General features: G+C 33.9%; 1 protein-coding gene across 1 annotated transcript in view; it reads right to left on the bottom strand.

Annotated features, from left to right (window-relative positions):
- The window catches only part of LOC105193465, a 30,544-nt gene extending 13,891 nt beyond the window's left edge, over window positions 1–16,653 (bottom strand). Inside the window, exons 1-3 of the mRNA XM_011157918.3 lie at window positions 16,255–16,653; window positions 3,185–3,264; window positions 666–744 (exon numbers count right to left, since the gene is read on the bottom strand). Of these exons, the coding sequence (XP_011156220.2) occupies window positions 666–744; window positions 3,185–3,264; window positions 16,255–16,277 (182 nt within the window). The 5' untranslated portion in view covers window positions 16,278–16,653. The remainder of the gene's footprint in view (window positions 1–665; window positions 745–3,184; window positions 3,265–16,254) is intronic.
- Between the last annotated feature and the right edge of the window lie 419 nt (window positions 16,654–17,072).

Below are 17,072 nucleotides of genomic sequence, written 5' to 3'. Positions count from 1 at the left end.
AGAAAGTAATAAATCAGCTTTAATGTATGGGTATTCTGAATCTCTCTCATCGAATTAATATATCTGTTATTATATCCAGATTACAAATCTCATCCATTTACATGTTTCAGAGAATTTAAAAAAATATATAAGTATCACGGTGCCAATGCCAACCAAAAATTTTTGCGGTTTTTATTTCTTAGCGACGTCTTACTTAAATAATAAAGAAGCATCCTTTACAAGACAATTATTCTTTTTTTTCCTGCGTGCACCAGCAAATCAATTTCTTATTAATTACAGACGATCAGAAAGAGAGAGATCCGTTTGTCCTTGACGTCCACAATGGCATCTTTTTTTTTTCTCTCTCGATCCGATCGTGACCCGACTTCATTATACATTCGGCGATGTGCGTGCGTGCGCGCATACTTGGCTTTCAGAATTCCCGTACTATCACGGATCTTATTGAAATAGACAGATTATATAAAAGTTAATTCGGCAAAATTTTGCATTTCGCCGCCAGAATTCGTATAAACCGGATCGTAATATATTACGGTCGTTAATCGTGTGGCATGACTGGGAAAGTACGCGCGTTTTCACCGGGATGCATTTCTCAGGAATTTATGGCCGGGCGACAAAGTTCATTTTTAGCAAAATCTGTATCTTCATGAAAACAGAGAGTAACTTACGATCGATAAGCGAATCTCTCCGCCTCGATGGCCGAGCGTGTTCTCGCCTGCAAATCATGATCTATCCCATAGACGTATTCTGTAACAAAAAATATGCAGACTGTCTAAACATTTATATTTTTCTCATTTACATATTTAAAGATCAAGCGTTAAAATAGCATTACATACATTTATCTAAAGCATAAAAATTAGAGATGAAAATGACTATGAAAGAACTAGAAACATTAGGTAAGAAAATTCAGTAAAACGCAGTTTATACTTTAGCCTTGAAAAGGCTTTTTATTCGGATATATATTGTTTTTAGAATTCGGTTTTTGCATTCATTTAAAAGATTTCTATATAGCGATAAGTGTAAACAATCTAAATATAATAGAATGATTAAATGGCTCAATCGATACTTAAATGATTATCGATAGGAAGCAGAAAATGAATTCAAAGCTCATGTTATTTGAACAACCGTATTTTTTTGTGTCCTTTTTTTCATTTCTAAAAAAATATAAAAAAGTATATTTGTTGTTTTAAATACAATTATCTCTTTATTTTAAGTTATAATTTTGAATGGTAAACTTGATTTCTCCAATAGTGACATTTAAAGATATTAGCATTGTTTTATGAATAACATTAATTACTTTTGTAAAAAAGATAAATTTTTAAAATATATTTAATATATTTTATATTTTTTATATATTCAGAACACAAAGGATAAATGAAAATGCATGTTCTTGACATACATTACACGTTTCAAGCATGTATTGCCTCAGAATTAAAATCTGTGATACTAATTCCCAAACACGTGCGCACGTGGCGAGATAAAGATACATGAATGAAAGAGATCACGCGTAGAAATCCAAGTTAAATATAATAATCACTGAAATTCCTAACAAGGGATTCCCGCCCCTTCTTGTTCATGATGTAACTTTACAATGTTACGATTCTAATGTCTCATAAACCGATTTTACGTGTCGACGTGAGAGCAGTCTCACTATTGTTCCGCGTTTCCTTTAAATTGGTAACGCCAACCTGCTTCCTCCCTTACATAATTAACATTTCAGCACTTCACTTCCAAATGAACGACAAAATCAAAGTATAGCAATGCCGAATTTCCATTCTTTACGTATTTGAAAAACGGAGCCAAAAATTTAATATTTTTATGTTTTAAAATGAAACATTTTGTTTATCAGTGTGTGTACCAATTTTTACAAAATATTTTAATTTTGCATATTTTGACTAATTTTCAGAGAGAGAGAGAGAGAGAGAGAGAGCATGATATGCGCGCATAAATATGTATACATCTCAATAATTTCTTTTTTTATGAAACTACTATTACCATGTCCGATTATAAGCTGATAAAAGAATTATACGCTACTACTTCGTCAATCGCGTAATTATGGCCTTTCGTACAAGACCAATTTGACGGATACATCCTGAAAAACGCTAAAGGATTTCTGAGAATTGCAAGGTTAAAATCAACGCGTGTTTTCTTGTGAATTATTCAACGTTCCTGTTCAAAGGTGATACCACCGGCTATAAAGGTTGACACTGGTCAATTACATTTATGCAAATGTAAAAAATGCGCTAATCGCCGAAGTGGTCATGATTTCCTTCTTATTTAGCTACTAAAGTGATATATATGCTAACAAGTAAAAATAAAGCAAATTTTATATCTTGCATAATATTTAAAAAAAATATTGATTTGAAATATTTATTATATTTTAAATCTTAGTATTTCAGCTTTACAAATATGCTACCAATAAAAAAAGATAAAGAAATGATTAAAAAAGTGGCTTTATAAAAAAGCGTTAATGCACGTCTCTTCTAAGTCTTCGTGAAAACTTTTAAGGTTTGCCCCGTAAAAAATGTTACTATGAGAAAAAAATTCGTTGAAAAATTAAAGTATTTATACGATCAGCTAAATATTGGGCTGATTCAACAATTATTTAGTTGTACAAAAAAGATATAGTTTATTTATGTCAATCGTTCAAGTTTTTTCATCAAGAATTAATTAAACCAGCTCGATAGTTAGTTGAAAGTATCGGACCATATATTTTAGTTTATCAACAAATTATTTTTCTCAGTGTACTTTCTCAAACGTCGATTAAAAATATTAATCTTATCACATCCTTTTTGCAAAGTAGACGTTTGATGTATTTTATTAATCGTCTGATTGGATATATCCGCCCAGTAGATTGCACATTTTTCTGCGTGCATACATTGACTATAATTATCATTATCTTTCTCCGTACGTAAGCATAAATCATTCTCGGTGTTACAGTACGTCCGGCTTAATTCTTGATAAATGCAACACGTTAAAGAAAATGATACTTTTAGCTAAGCTTTTCTTTTAGGAATGTAAAAAATTTGCGAGGATGCTGCGGATTGAAAACGTTGCAGCGAAGCAAGTTCCATGACGAAATTAGGCCGCGGGGTGTTAGCATCTCTTCGCTAAGAGTACAAATGAATGAGTAATATATTATATTAATGCAAGACGTAATACTTTTTTTACGGTAAAATGCGCTTACCAGAAATATCGAACTGGCTGACCGTCGACAATAGTGCCGGCACCACGATAACCAATATACACAGCAGTACCAGGCTGCCTCTGAAACCAAAATACAGATTCCATCACTTTTTCGTTCCAAATACTTGAAGAGTGATTATTATATAATACAATTAAGTGCAAATATTTTTTCGTGGAACCAATTTTTAAAGAGTTACCTCGAAAGTACATACTGAAGCTAAAATATCGTTTAAATCATTTCTTAGAAAACTAAAGTTTTCACACGTTAAAATAAGCGTTAAAAATAAATTTTAAAAGAAATTTTTATTAATTACAATAACGTAAATGCAATCTCTCGTATGTAAAAGATCTTATTAAGTATTTATATCATGAAGAAACAATTTTATTAAATTGTGTATTTTTATGTAAATACTAATGACATAAACAGTAATATTGCAAAAATAGGTGAAAATTTATAGATTGTAGATTTAAATAATGATATAATTGTGCGCGATTTCAACGTATTTTATTTATAACAGTAATATAAAATTGAATATCATTTCAAAATTGCATTCTTTTGGAGAAATCATATTTAATATTTTAGTAAGATTGATTGTATACATTTTTAATTATTAATTATAATAATAATTTCTTATATAATGAGAGAATATCTCTTTGTTTACCACAGAAAGTTTCGGTATAAATGATATGAAACTAGTGAGCAGAAAGAGTATCAGAATTGTCCATCGTGAAAATATATGGCGTACAACGACATTGCAAATGCTTTCAGGTAGTCGTATGTACTTTCTCTGTGAGAGGAAAAGAAAAAAAAAAGATGAAGAACAAGCCGATTGAATTCGTCGCGTTCTCGGTAAGAGAATCCGCTTGCTCCCTTTGAGCTCGCTTTGTTTGTTCCAATTTATTTGATTTTTTATATATTAAAAATAAACGTTGCTCTTTATTTTCATATAATTACGAATTATTCTAATCGATTACATTTCACACGAATCGAAATAAAACATTAATAATGATGCCTCTAAATAATGGCGTTATAAAAGTTACTAGTATTAGTACAGCGTTATAAAAAATTATATTTTACACCACGCCGTTTTAATAAAAAGTTTATAAAAATAAAATTATATCAATGAATAATACTATATTCTCAAATTTTGAATCAATATGTATAAAAATTCGTAATTTACTGGATACTGAAACGTCTTAAAATGCGAATATGAAATTTAGTGCGATTTAATAGAGTCCAGGAGTGTCATTTGCGAGAAAGTGTCCAATCTTTTACGCCATATGGTTCACCGGCGGTATCTCTGATAAATGATCACCGAGGAAAAGTTCATTTACATGAAAGAACGTCTGGTTGGCCGTAGGGTACTTTTCTAAAGAGTTTTATACGTCACCTACGCGTAAAGCAACGATAGGCACGCGTGCATATGCACTTCAAATCGTTGTATCTCGAGGAAAGATTATTATGCGGACACTGAACCTGTACGACTGAGAATCGCTGGCTTTCAACAATAACGAACTTGGATAAACAAACGTACGATTGTCTTGTTGCTCAAAAGGCATCTGCGGATTAATCGCATTCAGATGACAGGCTCTGTACGGCCAGAGAGAATTTTCTTACGAGTATACTGGGATAAGTTGGTAAATATCTCGCTCTCGCACGCGCGCGCTTCCTTCTTTCTGTATCCGCGGGCTTGTACAGCCGGCTTTGAGATGAAGAGAGAGTAGCCGCTTCACGTGTCTCACGTTTTTCTTTTTTCTTCTTTTCGCAGAGTGTGTGCATGTACGTACGCATGATTTATAGGTGTATAGTTTTGCAAATATATGTACATGCAGGTAACGTTATTAAATGAGTAATATACTGGAAACATTGTTGAAGATAAGCATATACGTGTGTAATCTTGAAAATACGTTTAATGAGATACGTTTGATTGCAAATTTTTGCTATATTAGTGTCATCATAATAAGAACGTAATTCCTATTTATGGAAAGATAATAGGATAACGTAATCGTATAATTGTATTTTAAGCATTATTTAAATTAGGAATAAGCATGACTGAAGACTGGAACCAAAAAAACCGATTCTTTCGATCTTTAAAGAAAACGGTTTGCACACGGAAATCGATGCATCCGCATGATGTCATCGTAAAATACGGACTGTGCTTTGCGAAAAGAACGTGAGAGAGAAAAAAAACAACAGACTTTACTGAAATAAGAAGGCTGCACTTTATATATTTATCTTATATGCGTAGATACATATTAGTAATTTATTAGATAATAAGTAAAAAGTAATATGATTAATTGACGCGGATGCATTAAGAGTTGCATTATTTTCATTTTAAAACCGATTCCGGAATCAACGTTCTCAATTCTTAATAACGCGATTTCTTTGCAATCTATCTCCAATTTAAATTGTCGAAAAAAATTAGCGCATCTAATTTTTTTATTATTTTATTTCTTATTATTTCTTATTATTTCATGTTTAGAATCTTTTTCCGCATGGAGAAACAAAATAAATAAGAATGGTGAGCAAGCTTGATTATGAAGAAATAACTGTTCGAGCGTAGCATGTCGCATTTTTATTAAAAATTATTTAAATAAAGACATATAAAAGTACCGTTGAAACACCATAAATAAATTTAACCAAGTTGAAAAATGACGAAGAATCCAAGTCGGTTTTTAATTGTTCAATTTTGCAAAATCAATGTTCTCAAACTCGATAGTTCATTTATCGTAAGAAACCAGATTTACTTTTACGCAAAATTATCAGATTATGTCAATAGACCACCTTGCCCAAGACGATGCTTTAATGTATAACATTGTCGCTCTTCGAGATAAAACACGCAAACGACAAATTCGACAGCTTTCCGTTGCGTGTAGTGTAAGAGGTCGCAGTCATAAGGCGCGCGCACACACACACATACAAACGATAATTCAGTGTCAGTGGGTCAACGGAACTGGAGAAATCTTTCTCAGGGATCCGATACGTACGTGGGTCCTCGGGATCTCGTGCCTCGGGCGGCGATGGCCATACCTCCGAAAAGTATCGCTCCGCGGGACACATAATGTGCCGGTAGCTCGAGTGCCATCGAGAGAAGTTGAATCCCAATTAGACGCGCTTGTAAGAATCGTTCGATTTCTACTACGTAAATCTCTCTCTCTCTCTCTCTCTCTCTTTCTCTCTAAGAATTTTGTTCAAATAAAACATAATATGAGATATATAAATTTAATTACAGACAGTATTATAATTATGTAATTGTGTTACACTTAAGATAACTTAAAATTATCTTGCTAAAAATAAGATTAATTATATGTAAATGTATCTTAGATACGATAAAGGTGATTTAATTTCAATATTTACGAAGATAAAAGATAAAATTATATATAGTTTTATCAAGATAAATTTTTAGATAATATCTAAAAATTTGGGCAAAACAATAGAATATAAAAACAATATATTCATATTTTTATTGCTAAATCTTTATTTCTTAAGAACAAGAATTGTACAAATCATTTAATCTGACAAAAAAATATTCCACTTTCCAATTAAAAGAAAAAAGATAAAAATAAACGGAATATATAACTCACGTTGTATGACTGACAACATTCTTTGTAAGTTTTCAAATTATAATTTTAAGATAATTTTTATATTTCCATAAATGTCTGTAAATATAACTTGCAAAATATCTAATAATTTACTTGATGAATCTCTATTCTGAATTCACTTGACAAATGAGAATAAAAGGCTTTCCTAATCAATCTTTCAAACTTTATGTATGTGTGTATAAATACGTAATTATATTATTAGTATTAAATATATACATTTATATTTAATACTATTTATAATACATATAAATAATTTTATAAATTACATATCGATTGTTTAAATTAGTTTTAATTACGATACGCGTAACTGTTTAATTTAAAGCTTTTCTACCGGATGTAAAATGAAATGGATCACCGTGAATGAATGTAACAACGGTAATTCTTCGAGATGGCAAGTGCCGGAGTAACAACGATGCTCTCGAGGAAATACGCGCGAGTGAAAGTGCTAGCGGGACATTCGCTAAGAGATTATCTCGACGGCACGTTCGCGAAAACCTATGCAAAAAACAACTTGCCCATGGTGCAAAGTACAATTGCTTCTATAATGTCCGAAGGTCGTTTCTCGTAAAATCATAATGACGTTACGGCTATGTCATTTTATTTCCGAATTCTACCAGTTGCACGTCGAGAGTTACGTTCTTTCGAGCCGGAACCTAGATATGAAAATTCAAGCTAGATCTTCTGATAATCTGGCCGGGTCAAGGCTATCGTTAATTACGTTTCTTAACTCATTTACATAAATTACTATATGCGATACTAATTAAGAGATGAATATGTTAAATACTCCAAACCTCTAAATTCTTAACGCTTTCTTTCTTTTGGCTCTTCTATTACATCATATTTTTTTTTATGTGACTACATAATGATCACGTAATAAATGATAATGCGTAAAACAAAAAAGCAAGCGTCAAACGGAAAATTCTATGCATCTTCTAATTTCGCTTGTTAATAGTGCAAATGAGAAATTTTTTGGATCCCGTTTTGATGAGTTAAGAATAGGAAGATTCGATTGTATTTTGTTGAATAGTTTATATTCATTTTTGTTATTATTACTAACAAAATTATACTATAATATTAAAATATAGCCGTACGTAAGCATTGTAGGATGATTTGAAAGAGACACCTAGAATAATTTCTTGCAAAGATTCTAAAATCCCAAATTTCCAATGTGAATGACATTTTGCGGATTCCAACTTTTTGTACGTTCAGATTGAACAAATTGAAGATTGATATAGAAATAATTTTGCCAACTTTCATCAGAGAGAGAAAAAAAACAATAGCAAAGGTCAGCGCATTTCGACACTTTGATAAAAATTTCATCGGGCTGACATTGAGGATTTCGGTTTGAATACGTGATCGTTTTGCAAATCGAGACACAGGTTCGTCGGCGAATATTTCTAAACGAATTCTTTCGTCTTACAACATCGTAGACTGCCGTAACCAGTACAAGTAACATCGTCATTCTGCCTTCTCTCTCGCACACCTTCGAGTTTCTCCATTTTATTACGTTCATTTAGTCGTTGCAATAAACACTTATGAAGGACGAATTATGCGGATTAATCGTGGTGAATTTATTTCAGGATATTTTGTTAAATGGTTCAGCTGAGAGTAATGAACACTATGGATAAAGCCTAATGATAAAGGAAGAAAAGTGCATAGAACGAATCTTCTTCTCGTTTGTTGGTTCTACAGTGATACATGGATATCGATTGCAATACTATAGAACAATTATACTTTTATTAGTGAGCTTACGATAGAATACTGTACAAGCTATACAAGTACTAAAGGATTAATATAATTTATTGAAGCCGTACATTTCGATTAATAACTGCATGCAAAAGAGAGAGAAAATATCAATTATTATATTATATAATAATATTAAAAAAATTCCCTTTTGTAGTATCTGTTTAACACTCTGTACATATGATTTAACAACTTTGTTTTGCAAATTTCTTTTCTCAAAAAACTAAAAACACTGACCAGTTGTAACATTTATATCTTCACTTATATACATTTTTTTTTAAATTAAACCAGTATACAAATACCTTCGAGAGATGTTAAAGCATATATAGGTACCATTGAAGAATTGTTAGACTTGTAAAATTAATGAAAATTAATTCAGAAGTGTTGTGACCCAATGTCTATAGTAGAGAAGATGCCGCTTTATGTGTATGTACAGAGTGTTAATGGAATAATTGTACTTCTATTACTGAACTTATAATGGATTGCTACATTATGAGCTGTGCAAATTAAAGGATTAATAATCGCTGAAGCCGTAGCTTTCGATTAATAATGATGTGCCTGCAAAAGAGGGAGAAGTACGGCAACCGAGTACAATACGACAAGAGACGGACGACTTCGTAACAGAAAGCCGCTCTCCTTGATTTCATCGTCATCTCATCGTGACACTCGCGATTACATCTACCGCATTCACCGCGATAATCGCTCGGACGTGCCCGCGCAACAATGATCTAATGACTTGTGTCGCCGTGCCACAAAAGTTCGCGGCAGCCTTCTTCACCGCGATTCATCGCGTTCCTTTGTTACAAGCGCGTGATCAGCCCATAAATCCTGCTCGCTTCGCAATTGGAAAATCTCGCGTCTTATTGCACCGAACGACTAATTGCAAGCAACACAAGCATTAACCCAGTACGTTAAAAGTGCAAAATAAATTGCTAAACTTCTACGCGATGAAAAGGATGCATTTGTACAGATAGTAGAAGATAATTTATAATAGCATTAATTTGTGAATTGCAACTTTGTTTGAAAAATCTATTTATGAAATTTGTTTGCCAATGAAAAAATCACTTTTAAAACATATGTATTATAATAAAGATAATTATATAATAAATTAGAATAAATTAGAATAATAATCCACAAGTTAATAATTATTTTGAATATAATGCTCTAAAATCTCTAAATAATTATAAAATAAATCTCTACTTTGTGTATACATATATTGAGAAAAAAGTTGTTAAATTGACTAAATTTTTCAACTTGATTAAATTTTTTCAGTTTAACTCAAATGCATAAATACTTGAAGAAGTTGAAAAATTTAGTCATGTTAATAACTTCTTTTCTCAGTGAACGCGTCATACTCATGCCATGAATTATTAACATTATTGGTTAAAAAAAAAATTAGAAGAAGCACTTGACATGCTGTCAAAGCATTTTTTTAATGGAAAAATAATTACTTACGCAATTACATCTTTAAATAATAATTAGAAAATCATGTTCCTTTATTGTAATTGTTAGTTTGTTAATGAACATTTCTAATTATGCTTGCGCGTACATTTAAACGAGTTTAGCACCGTAGCTCGTACATTCTCGGATATTCGCGAGTGGTAGTTAAGTTGATTATTAAGTATCAAACGTTTGCTGAAATCTTTAACGTTTGCATACTTTTGCAATATATGTATATATACGCATTTGTGCCATTTACACGAAAACCAAGGATTTAATCCTCAGAATTTCAGAGAAAGTGGTATTTCTTTAAATACACTTTTTTCTCAATAAGGTTATAGTTTTAAATATGTAATTGTATATTTTATTTTATTTTTGCATAAACTCTCTGTGTGCATATGCGTTCTTTCACTCTTCCGTTATTTTATTATTATTATTTTAATATTTTATATTCGATATCAATGTAGCGGATCTGATAGAAACTGTTATGATTATGTTATAAAATGTTTCCAAGCACAATGGATCGGATTGAAGAATAGCTTGTTAAACCGACTTATACTTAACGGGTGCGTGCGTGTGAGTGCACGTTTGTGTGCGCTAGTGCGCTCTGCAAGAAGAGTGACCTATGATTTGCAACGGCGTTCGCCAGATAAACGGCTTTTAACCCAAATCGTGATAGGTTAGTGCAAAGGTATCATCGGAAAGTATCGCTGACCTTGCACCTGCAGCGGTATCTATATGCAGATGATGCTAATAACAGCATATCGGATATACTTATTCTCCCACTTCTATTTGCCTGGAGTTACCAAAGCATATAAAAAAATGGCACGAATAATGTAAAGTTTCAAAACTTTAAAATATTGGCTATGAAAACGAAATTCCTTTTGCTATTTTATATTTTTTGAACTTACTGCACAATATGTAAAGTGACATTATAAAAATGAATCAATCGGTTAAAGAATCAAAGATAGATTTAGAATTTTGAGGCTCTTTATAAACTTTAAACGACTTGGGAGTTTCTAAGTTGTAAAAAAATTATTAGTGTTAAAAAAAATATTGATAAATAACTTGTGCACATTAAACATTATTGAAATTTTGTGGGAACACATTTCAAAATTATTTTTGTTACAAAACTTTTACTTTGATTACCATATCTGTTTAATTAAGATTTTCAACATCTTATCTAGATGAATTTCATAGAAAGAAAATTTTCTATTCACGTTTTATTAAGCGCCTTTTAATTTGCTACCACGGATATTATATTCTTTTGCACTTCTTTTGCCTATCTTCGGCACATATTCGTATAAATGAGAATTCGAAAAAGGAAACTTTGCATGCGGCCTCTCGAAGGACAGAACTATCGCTGGGAAGGCGATTGAACATGGGCATCTGCGATTGCTCACGGTTTTCTATCTCATGAGCGGCACACAATACCTCATCCGGCAATTAATAAGACACCACGTCCGCGCGTTACGGCTGCATGCGGGAACGTCCGCGTACGAGCACGACATACAGGAGCAAGGGAGAAACTTTCGAAATTCGCGTATCGCGTGGACTTTCATCCCGAGGACGCGGATTCACGAACGATCGGCAATCACCGATCGCGATCCGATCGGATTCCGTGCGCGGAATGCGCGACAGGACCGGTAATAAAATCGCCGGTTCGCAACAATATTCATAGTGCAGAGAGCGCGCACTTTACTTTCTATAAAATGAAGACACTGTTATTGAAAAGTGAATCTCGTGCTCTCTCGCCATCGCCGGCTCTTCCTCGTGTTTAGAAAGTAGCTACTCGCTCGCGAGCGCGCGCCTCACCAGTTGATCGAGAACTTCGTAGGTGTCTGATTGCGTAAACGCAGCTTGCATCTCGACCGAGGTCTGTGAGACGAGAAGGTGATTATTACGATTGCATCTTTTGCACGTCGAATAACCGGCGCAAGAAAAGCTGCGGGCGCCGGTTGAACGTTACTGTTCTTTCTTGCGAAGTTTTCTCGCAAGAAAACCTACTAAAAACGTATGACTGTATTGGAAATTCCAATCGTGAACAATACGAACGAATAGAAATTCCAGACTCCGATCAAATAGTACGTGAATAAAAAAATTCACGTTGTCTTTAAAGATGATGTAAGGACGGCATTAAGGATAATGTTCAATTTTCTTAAAAAGATAATCATCATTTGTGAACGAAAGCAATTGCCTGTCTCTTAAATAACGTTGTCTTCCATTAGATTTAACAGATGTAAAAAAAAGATAACAAAGAAGAAGGACGTTGTTTCATTTAAACGCATTCCTGAATATTAGCGCGACAGCGTATCAATCACATCCGGCGATCGAGGTGAGAAAACGGATATTTTAAACAGCCGCGCAGTATGTGGACAATGTCCCTCACTTTCTGCATAACTTTTCTTATTACGCGAGATCTGTCCTATATCAAGACATAGACAAGATTATAATGCGCCGGAGAGAACTCATTGCCGGTAGCCTCAAAAGAGAGAGAAAGTGCATGATTCGCACGACGCTGTTTGCATAAAAACGATGATTGTTTGTATAAAAACGTACGATCACTTTACATCTATATAATCTTTTAATGATCTTAAAGTATTGCAATGATTATACCGGAAATAGTATCATTAGAAAACAAATTTATAAATATAAAATAAGAATAGAATTTAAAAATAATTTTATATAAATTTTAAAATTCAATTTGTAACTTTTAGTTCTCTGAATATATTTGTAAATATAAAAAAATTTATACCGTGATTGTAAAATGTCGGCATCTATTTCTTTTTTATTTCGACAATCGAGCAATTATTTTTTGTGCGATAATCTAACATTAAATGTTTATAATATATTATACTTTTGAATATTATTGATATATTTGAGATATTTTTTAAATATGTATAATTATATGTATATATATTTGATATATATGTATAATTTTAAGTAAAAGTCGTCAGCAAGTAGGGTTAAACAGTATAATTCATAATTTTCACGATGCTTTCTCCATCCTCTTCTAAGCAAAATATGTACAACTCACTGTTCACTTGGTACATATAACGATACTTTTGCTACCAACGGGAGAAAACATTAGCGCGCCTGTTGACAAATACATGTTTGGCATGTCTCTTCTGAATTTCAAGCTGATAGAGGAGAGGAGAACATGATTTATTTTAGCGATGTAGCAAAAGAGATTCACCGCCTGAAGTAGACCGCAAGAAATGTAACTTTGTAGCAAATAATGCTTAACGTTATTTATGCAACAAAATGTCATTACTAGTTACCACATAGAATTTTGCATGGAAATAACAGTTATGTTTACAGTCACGAGAAGAGTAACAATAATAGTGACCACACACTATCTGTAATACACACGCAATTGTCTATGATTAAATAGAATGTAATGAAGCAAAAATTTATTTAAAAGACCCAATTAATTAATTATGTAATATCATAAAATCGTTATTTTCTTTTAAGAAGAGTTTTGCAAGATTTTATACTGTTTTATGAAACTTCTTTTAGCTCGTCTTATCGTCTTAATTATTAAATCGTATTATTACATTTATACTATTATTATTTTAAAAGCGGAAGTTTTTCTTCATGAAGTTATTCTCTAAAGTAAATCATAATTGTAAGATACTATTATAAATAATCTGTCATATAAAATATTCTAAATAACAGATGCTTAAGGCAGTTAAGAGAAAGTTTGGACGAAAAATGCAGAATAATCGATATCGATCGCGAGACATTCGGTCTCTTTCAATTACTATCGGAAAAACGCGTCGTAGCACTCTTTTCTTTTCTTTTTCCAAGCATTTTGTGCCTCTTCGATGACGAAGAGAGTAATATCGCATGTTTGCTAGCGAAGCGTAAAAGCGTCGATTCTATAATTACACGGCTGAAAGATTTACTACCAGGCCATAACTTACTCGGTTTAATTATGCTCGACTTTACGGTTCGCCACATCACGACAGTTAATACAAATCAACGTTAAGTAATATTAATCAATTTGTTGTAATAGACGTGCGCATTTAAACAAAATGTTTTTAATATTTTCTTCTTTCTTTAAATATTAAAAAATTCAATGCGAATCGTGTCGTATATCTAGAAGCAGGTTCAGATCAGATTAACAGCAGCCTTGCTATACAGAGCATAAAGATACACGAGAAGATAAACTTCTATCTCCTGTTTATATGAAGTAGCTCTTTGAAATTCTCGTTGATTAATTCCTACGGCGTTGAATAATTGAAAATTTCTCACTTGATGTAAAATTATTGGTACTGCTAACCCCATTTTACGGTACTTAACGGTATAGTTGCATGACACTACAAAAAAAATATTAACGATAGTTTTTACTTGACTGCATCGAATCCCAATGATTTTCTTTTGTAGTACGCTATGTATTTATGAGTACTAGATAAAAAAAAAACATATATTGCACAAGAGAAACATGTTACTATAATTGTATCCGACGTACACGGACGAATACGTACCGCTATTAGTCTAATGTAAGCTAATTCTCTCTTATATTGCAACCACCGTGTAATTTTCAGAAATGTGTAAGTTAATCTTTGATTTACATCCAAGTACGTATTATCGGAACTATCATGACGTATACTTGGAAGTATATACAGGACTCGCGATTAGTCTGAAAAATCCTCTGTATATCATCGTGTTATTTATCTAACGCAACGCGTTTAATTCTGGAATCCGAGGATTTCTAAATACTATCTCAGAAATTCTTAATTTATGATGTTTTTATCTGAAGCGATTTGAATTTAAAGTTTTAGGACTTTCGTGTCCTTGATGGATCTTTGATAATTCCGAGATTTCTCTTAGGATCGCAGAACGTGCAAAACTATTATTTCCTTGGAATAAAATTATGCATATTTCAAAACGTTCAATTAATTAGATATCTGAATCTTTAAAATGCTAGTTTTTTCAACTCCGCATTCCAACTTAACTTGCCGTTCACTTCTTTAATCCTTATAAATTTTGAATCCTTGATATCTCAGATACTAAAAAAAATCGTAGAAATCTCGAGAGATCATTTAGTTAGAAACACATCTCTGTGCGCGAGGTAATGCGTGACGCATGAACGCGGCTGATTAATTAGAGACCTACACTACTTGGATCCTCGGGTCTACGTTCGAACGTAGTGTTCTAATCTTCATTGAATCATTTTATCGTCATAATTAGTGGGACATTCGAGACACGAAATTTCGATATTTTTAAAATTTTTGTACATTGTGAAAACTTGATAATAGCAATAAAATACCGAGAAAACAAAATTTTAATCGAAATAGTAGAAATTGTAGAAATAAATGCAAAATAAATAGAACAAGCATTCCAGTGTGAGTTACATAATAGAAACGTTAATCTCTTCGGAATAATTCGCGATGAGCAATCGAGCGTCGTTTCATCGGTAAGGCGGAAAACACAATTACGTTTATGACTTCACTGTTTTATCATAGATTAATCGGGCGAGCGATGATCGTACGTTGAACGTAAGTGGACGTAAGCGGAAGTAATCCGGGAAAAATCCTGATTGCGAGTAAAAGGCTTTCTGATTACAGTAATAAATGTAGAATAAAATGTAGAATGTTGAGCGGAGGAATCGATGAGCATTTATCGGAAGTTATGAAATAAAATTATCACTTAGTTATTTAAGCGTCCTCCATACACATGCGGGCGGCTATCTCTCACTCACTTCTTGACACACTGGCTTTTACGCGTAACGCGTTAACTGTGGCAATTTATTTAAATTTATTTCATTTACGTCATTTGTTTGTACGCTACGATTTGTTTTTATCCCTCAATTGCAGAGTTGCAAATGTTTTGAGGTCTGCCGACACGATACATCGCGAGGCACGTTCAACTGACAATGAGCAAGAATGAGTGGCGAGAGGATTATTATTTGCCGAAGTTTAACAGACTCCTTAATTCAACAAGTGCACATAATAAAGTACCGTTTAACTATTAGAAAGTTACTTTTACACGGCTTAGCGGAACACTCGGCTAACTTTGTGGCAAGCGTTAACTCATACTAATCATCTCTCACGTAAGGCCTCTATCGAAGATGAACCCTTGACTCCGCGCTCTTCCGGTGAAAGAACAATCTTCCTCATTTGTCTCACAATCGGATGGAGAAGAAATCTCGCGACGTTTATTCAGTCGTGATTTGTCAATTTATTGTGCTTAAGTGCACAGTTGGTACGAATGTGAGAAATCGGTGGTCGGGACGGCATTTTCGATGATAGTTGAATGATTGATGATTCGAGCCCTTACCTGAGCCAGCCGACTGTCACCATTTCTGTCACCCTTTCGACTCGCACGTCTATGTCTTCGCTCTTACAATCGCGTGCCTTAGACCCGCGCACGCCGCGGTCCCGCACGTTCTTCGCTGTCGCTTTCGGCGCGGCGCGGCGCGACACGAAGAAGAAGAAGAAGATATAATTCGGTGAAAATTCTCCCGATCGCTCACACAAATTACTACTTTTTCTCTCTTCTTCCCCTTTTTTCTTTGTTTCTCGCTTTCTCTCTTACTCTCTCAGATGTTACACTGACCGCGCGGATAAAATCGAGAAGAAACACGTATCTTCAACGACTCTCCGGCGAATACTGAGAGTCCCGTCACGGGCGCCGTGATAGCCTCCTCTTTGCACAACCACGCGGCGAGTGAAAGCGAGAGGTGCCGCCGCGTTGGCCACCGCTATGAGCGAGAGCGAGAATATGAGAGCGAGCGAGTGGTATCTTGGCGAGAGAAAGAGAGAGAAAGAGAGAGAGAGAGAGAGAGAGAGAGAGAGAGAGGAATTCGCGCGCTGAGCGACTCGGCGCTCGGCTCAAAATCGAGCGCGACTGAAGATACGCCGGTGTGACCGAGCGACGAAGAAGAAATGAGCGCGACGCGTCAAAGTCATGAAAAGTGAAGGCGAGACAGGGCGAGCAAAGTCGATGCGTGCTTGACAAGAAAGGCGAGAAGGAAGTTTCGGCGTCTAGGGACGAGAGAGGGTGGCTACTTATGCGCGAGCTGTACAGCAACGGTGCCGGAGATAATAGACATCTTCGGTGCTCATTATGCATGATTTATGCTCATAATAAACGCG

Source organism: Solenopsis invicta, chromosome 9 (assembly GCF_016802725.1).
Source record: "Solenopsis invicta isolate M01_SB chromosome 9, UNIL_Sinv_3.0, whole genome shotgun sequence".
In the NCBI taxonomy this organism is placed as follows: domain Eukaryota; kingdom Metazoa; phylum Arthropoda; class Insecta; order Hymenoptera; family Formicidae; genus Solenopsis; species Solenopsis invicta.
The sequence above is the reverse complement of the archived record's forward strand: the minus strand, read 5'-3'. Positions and strand labels throughout refer to the sequence as shown.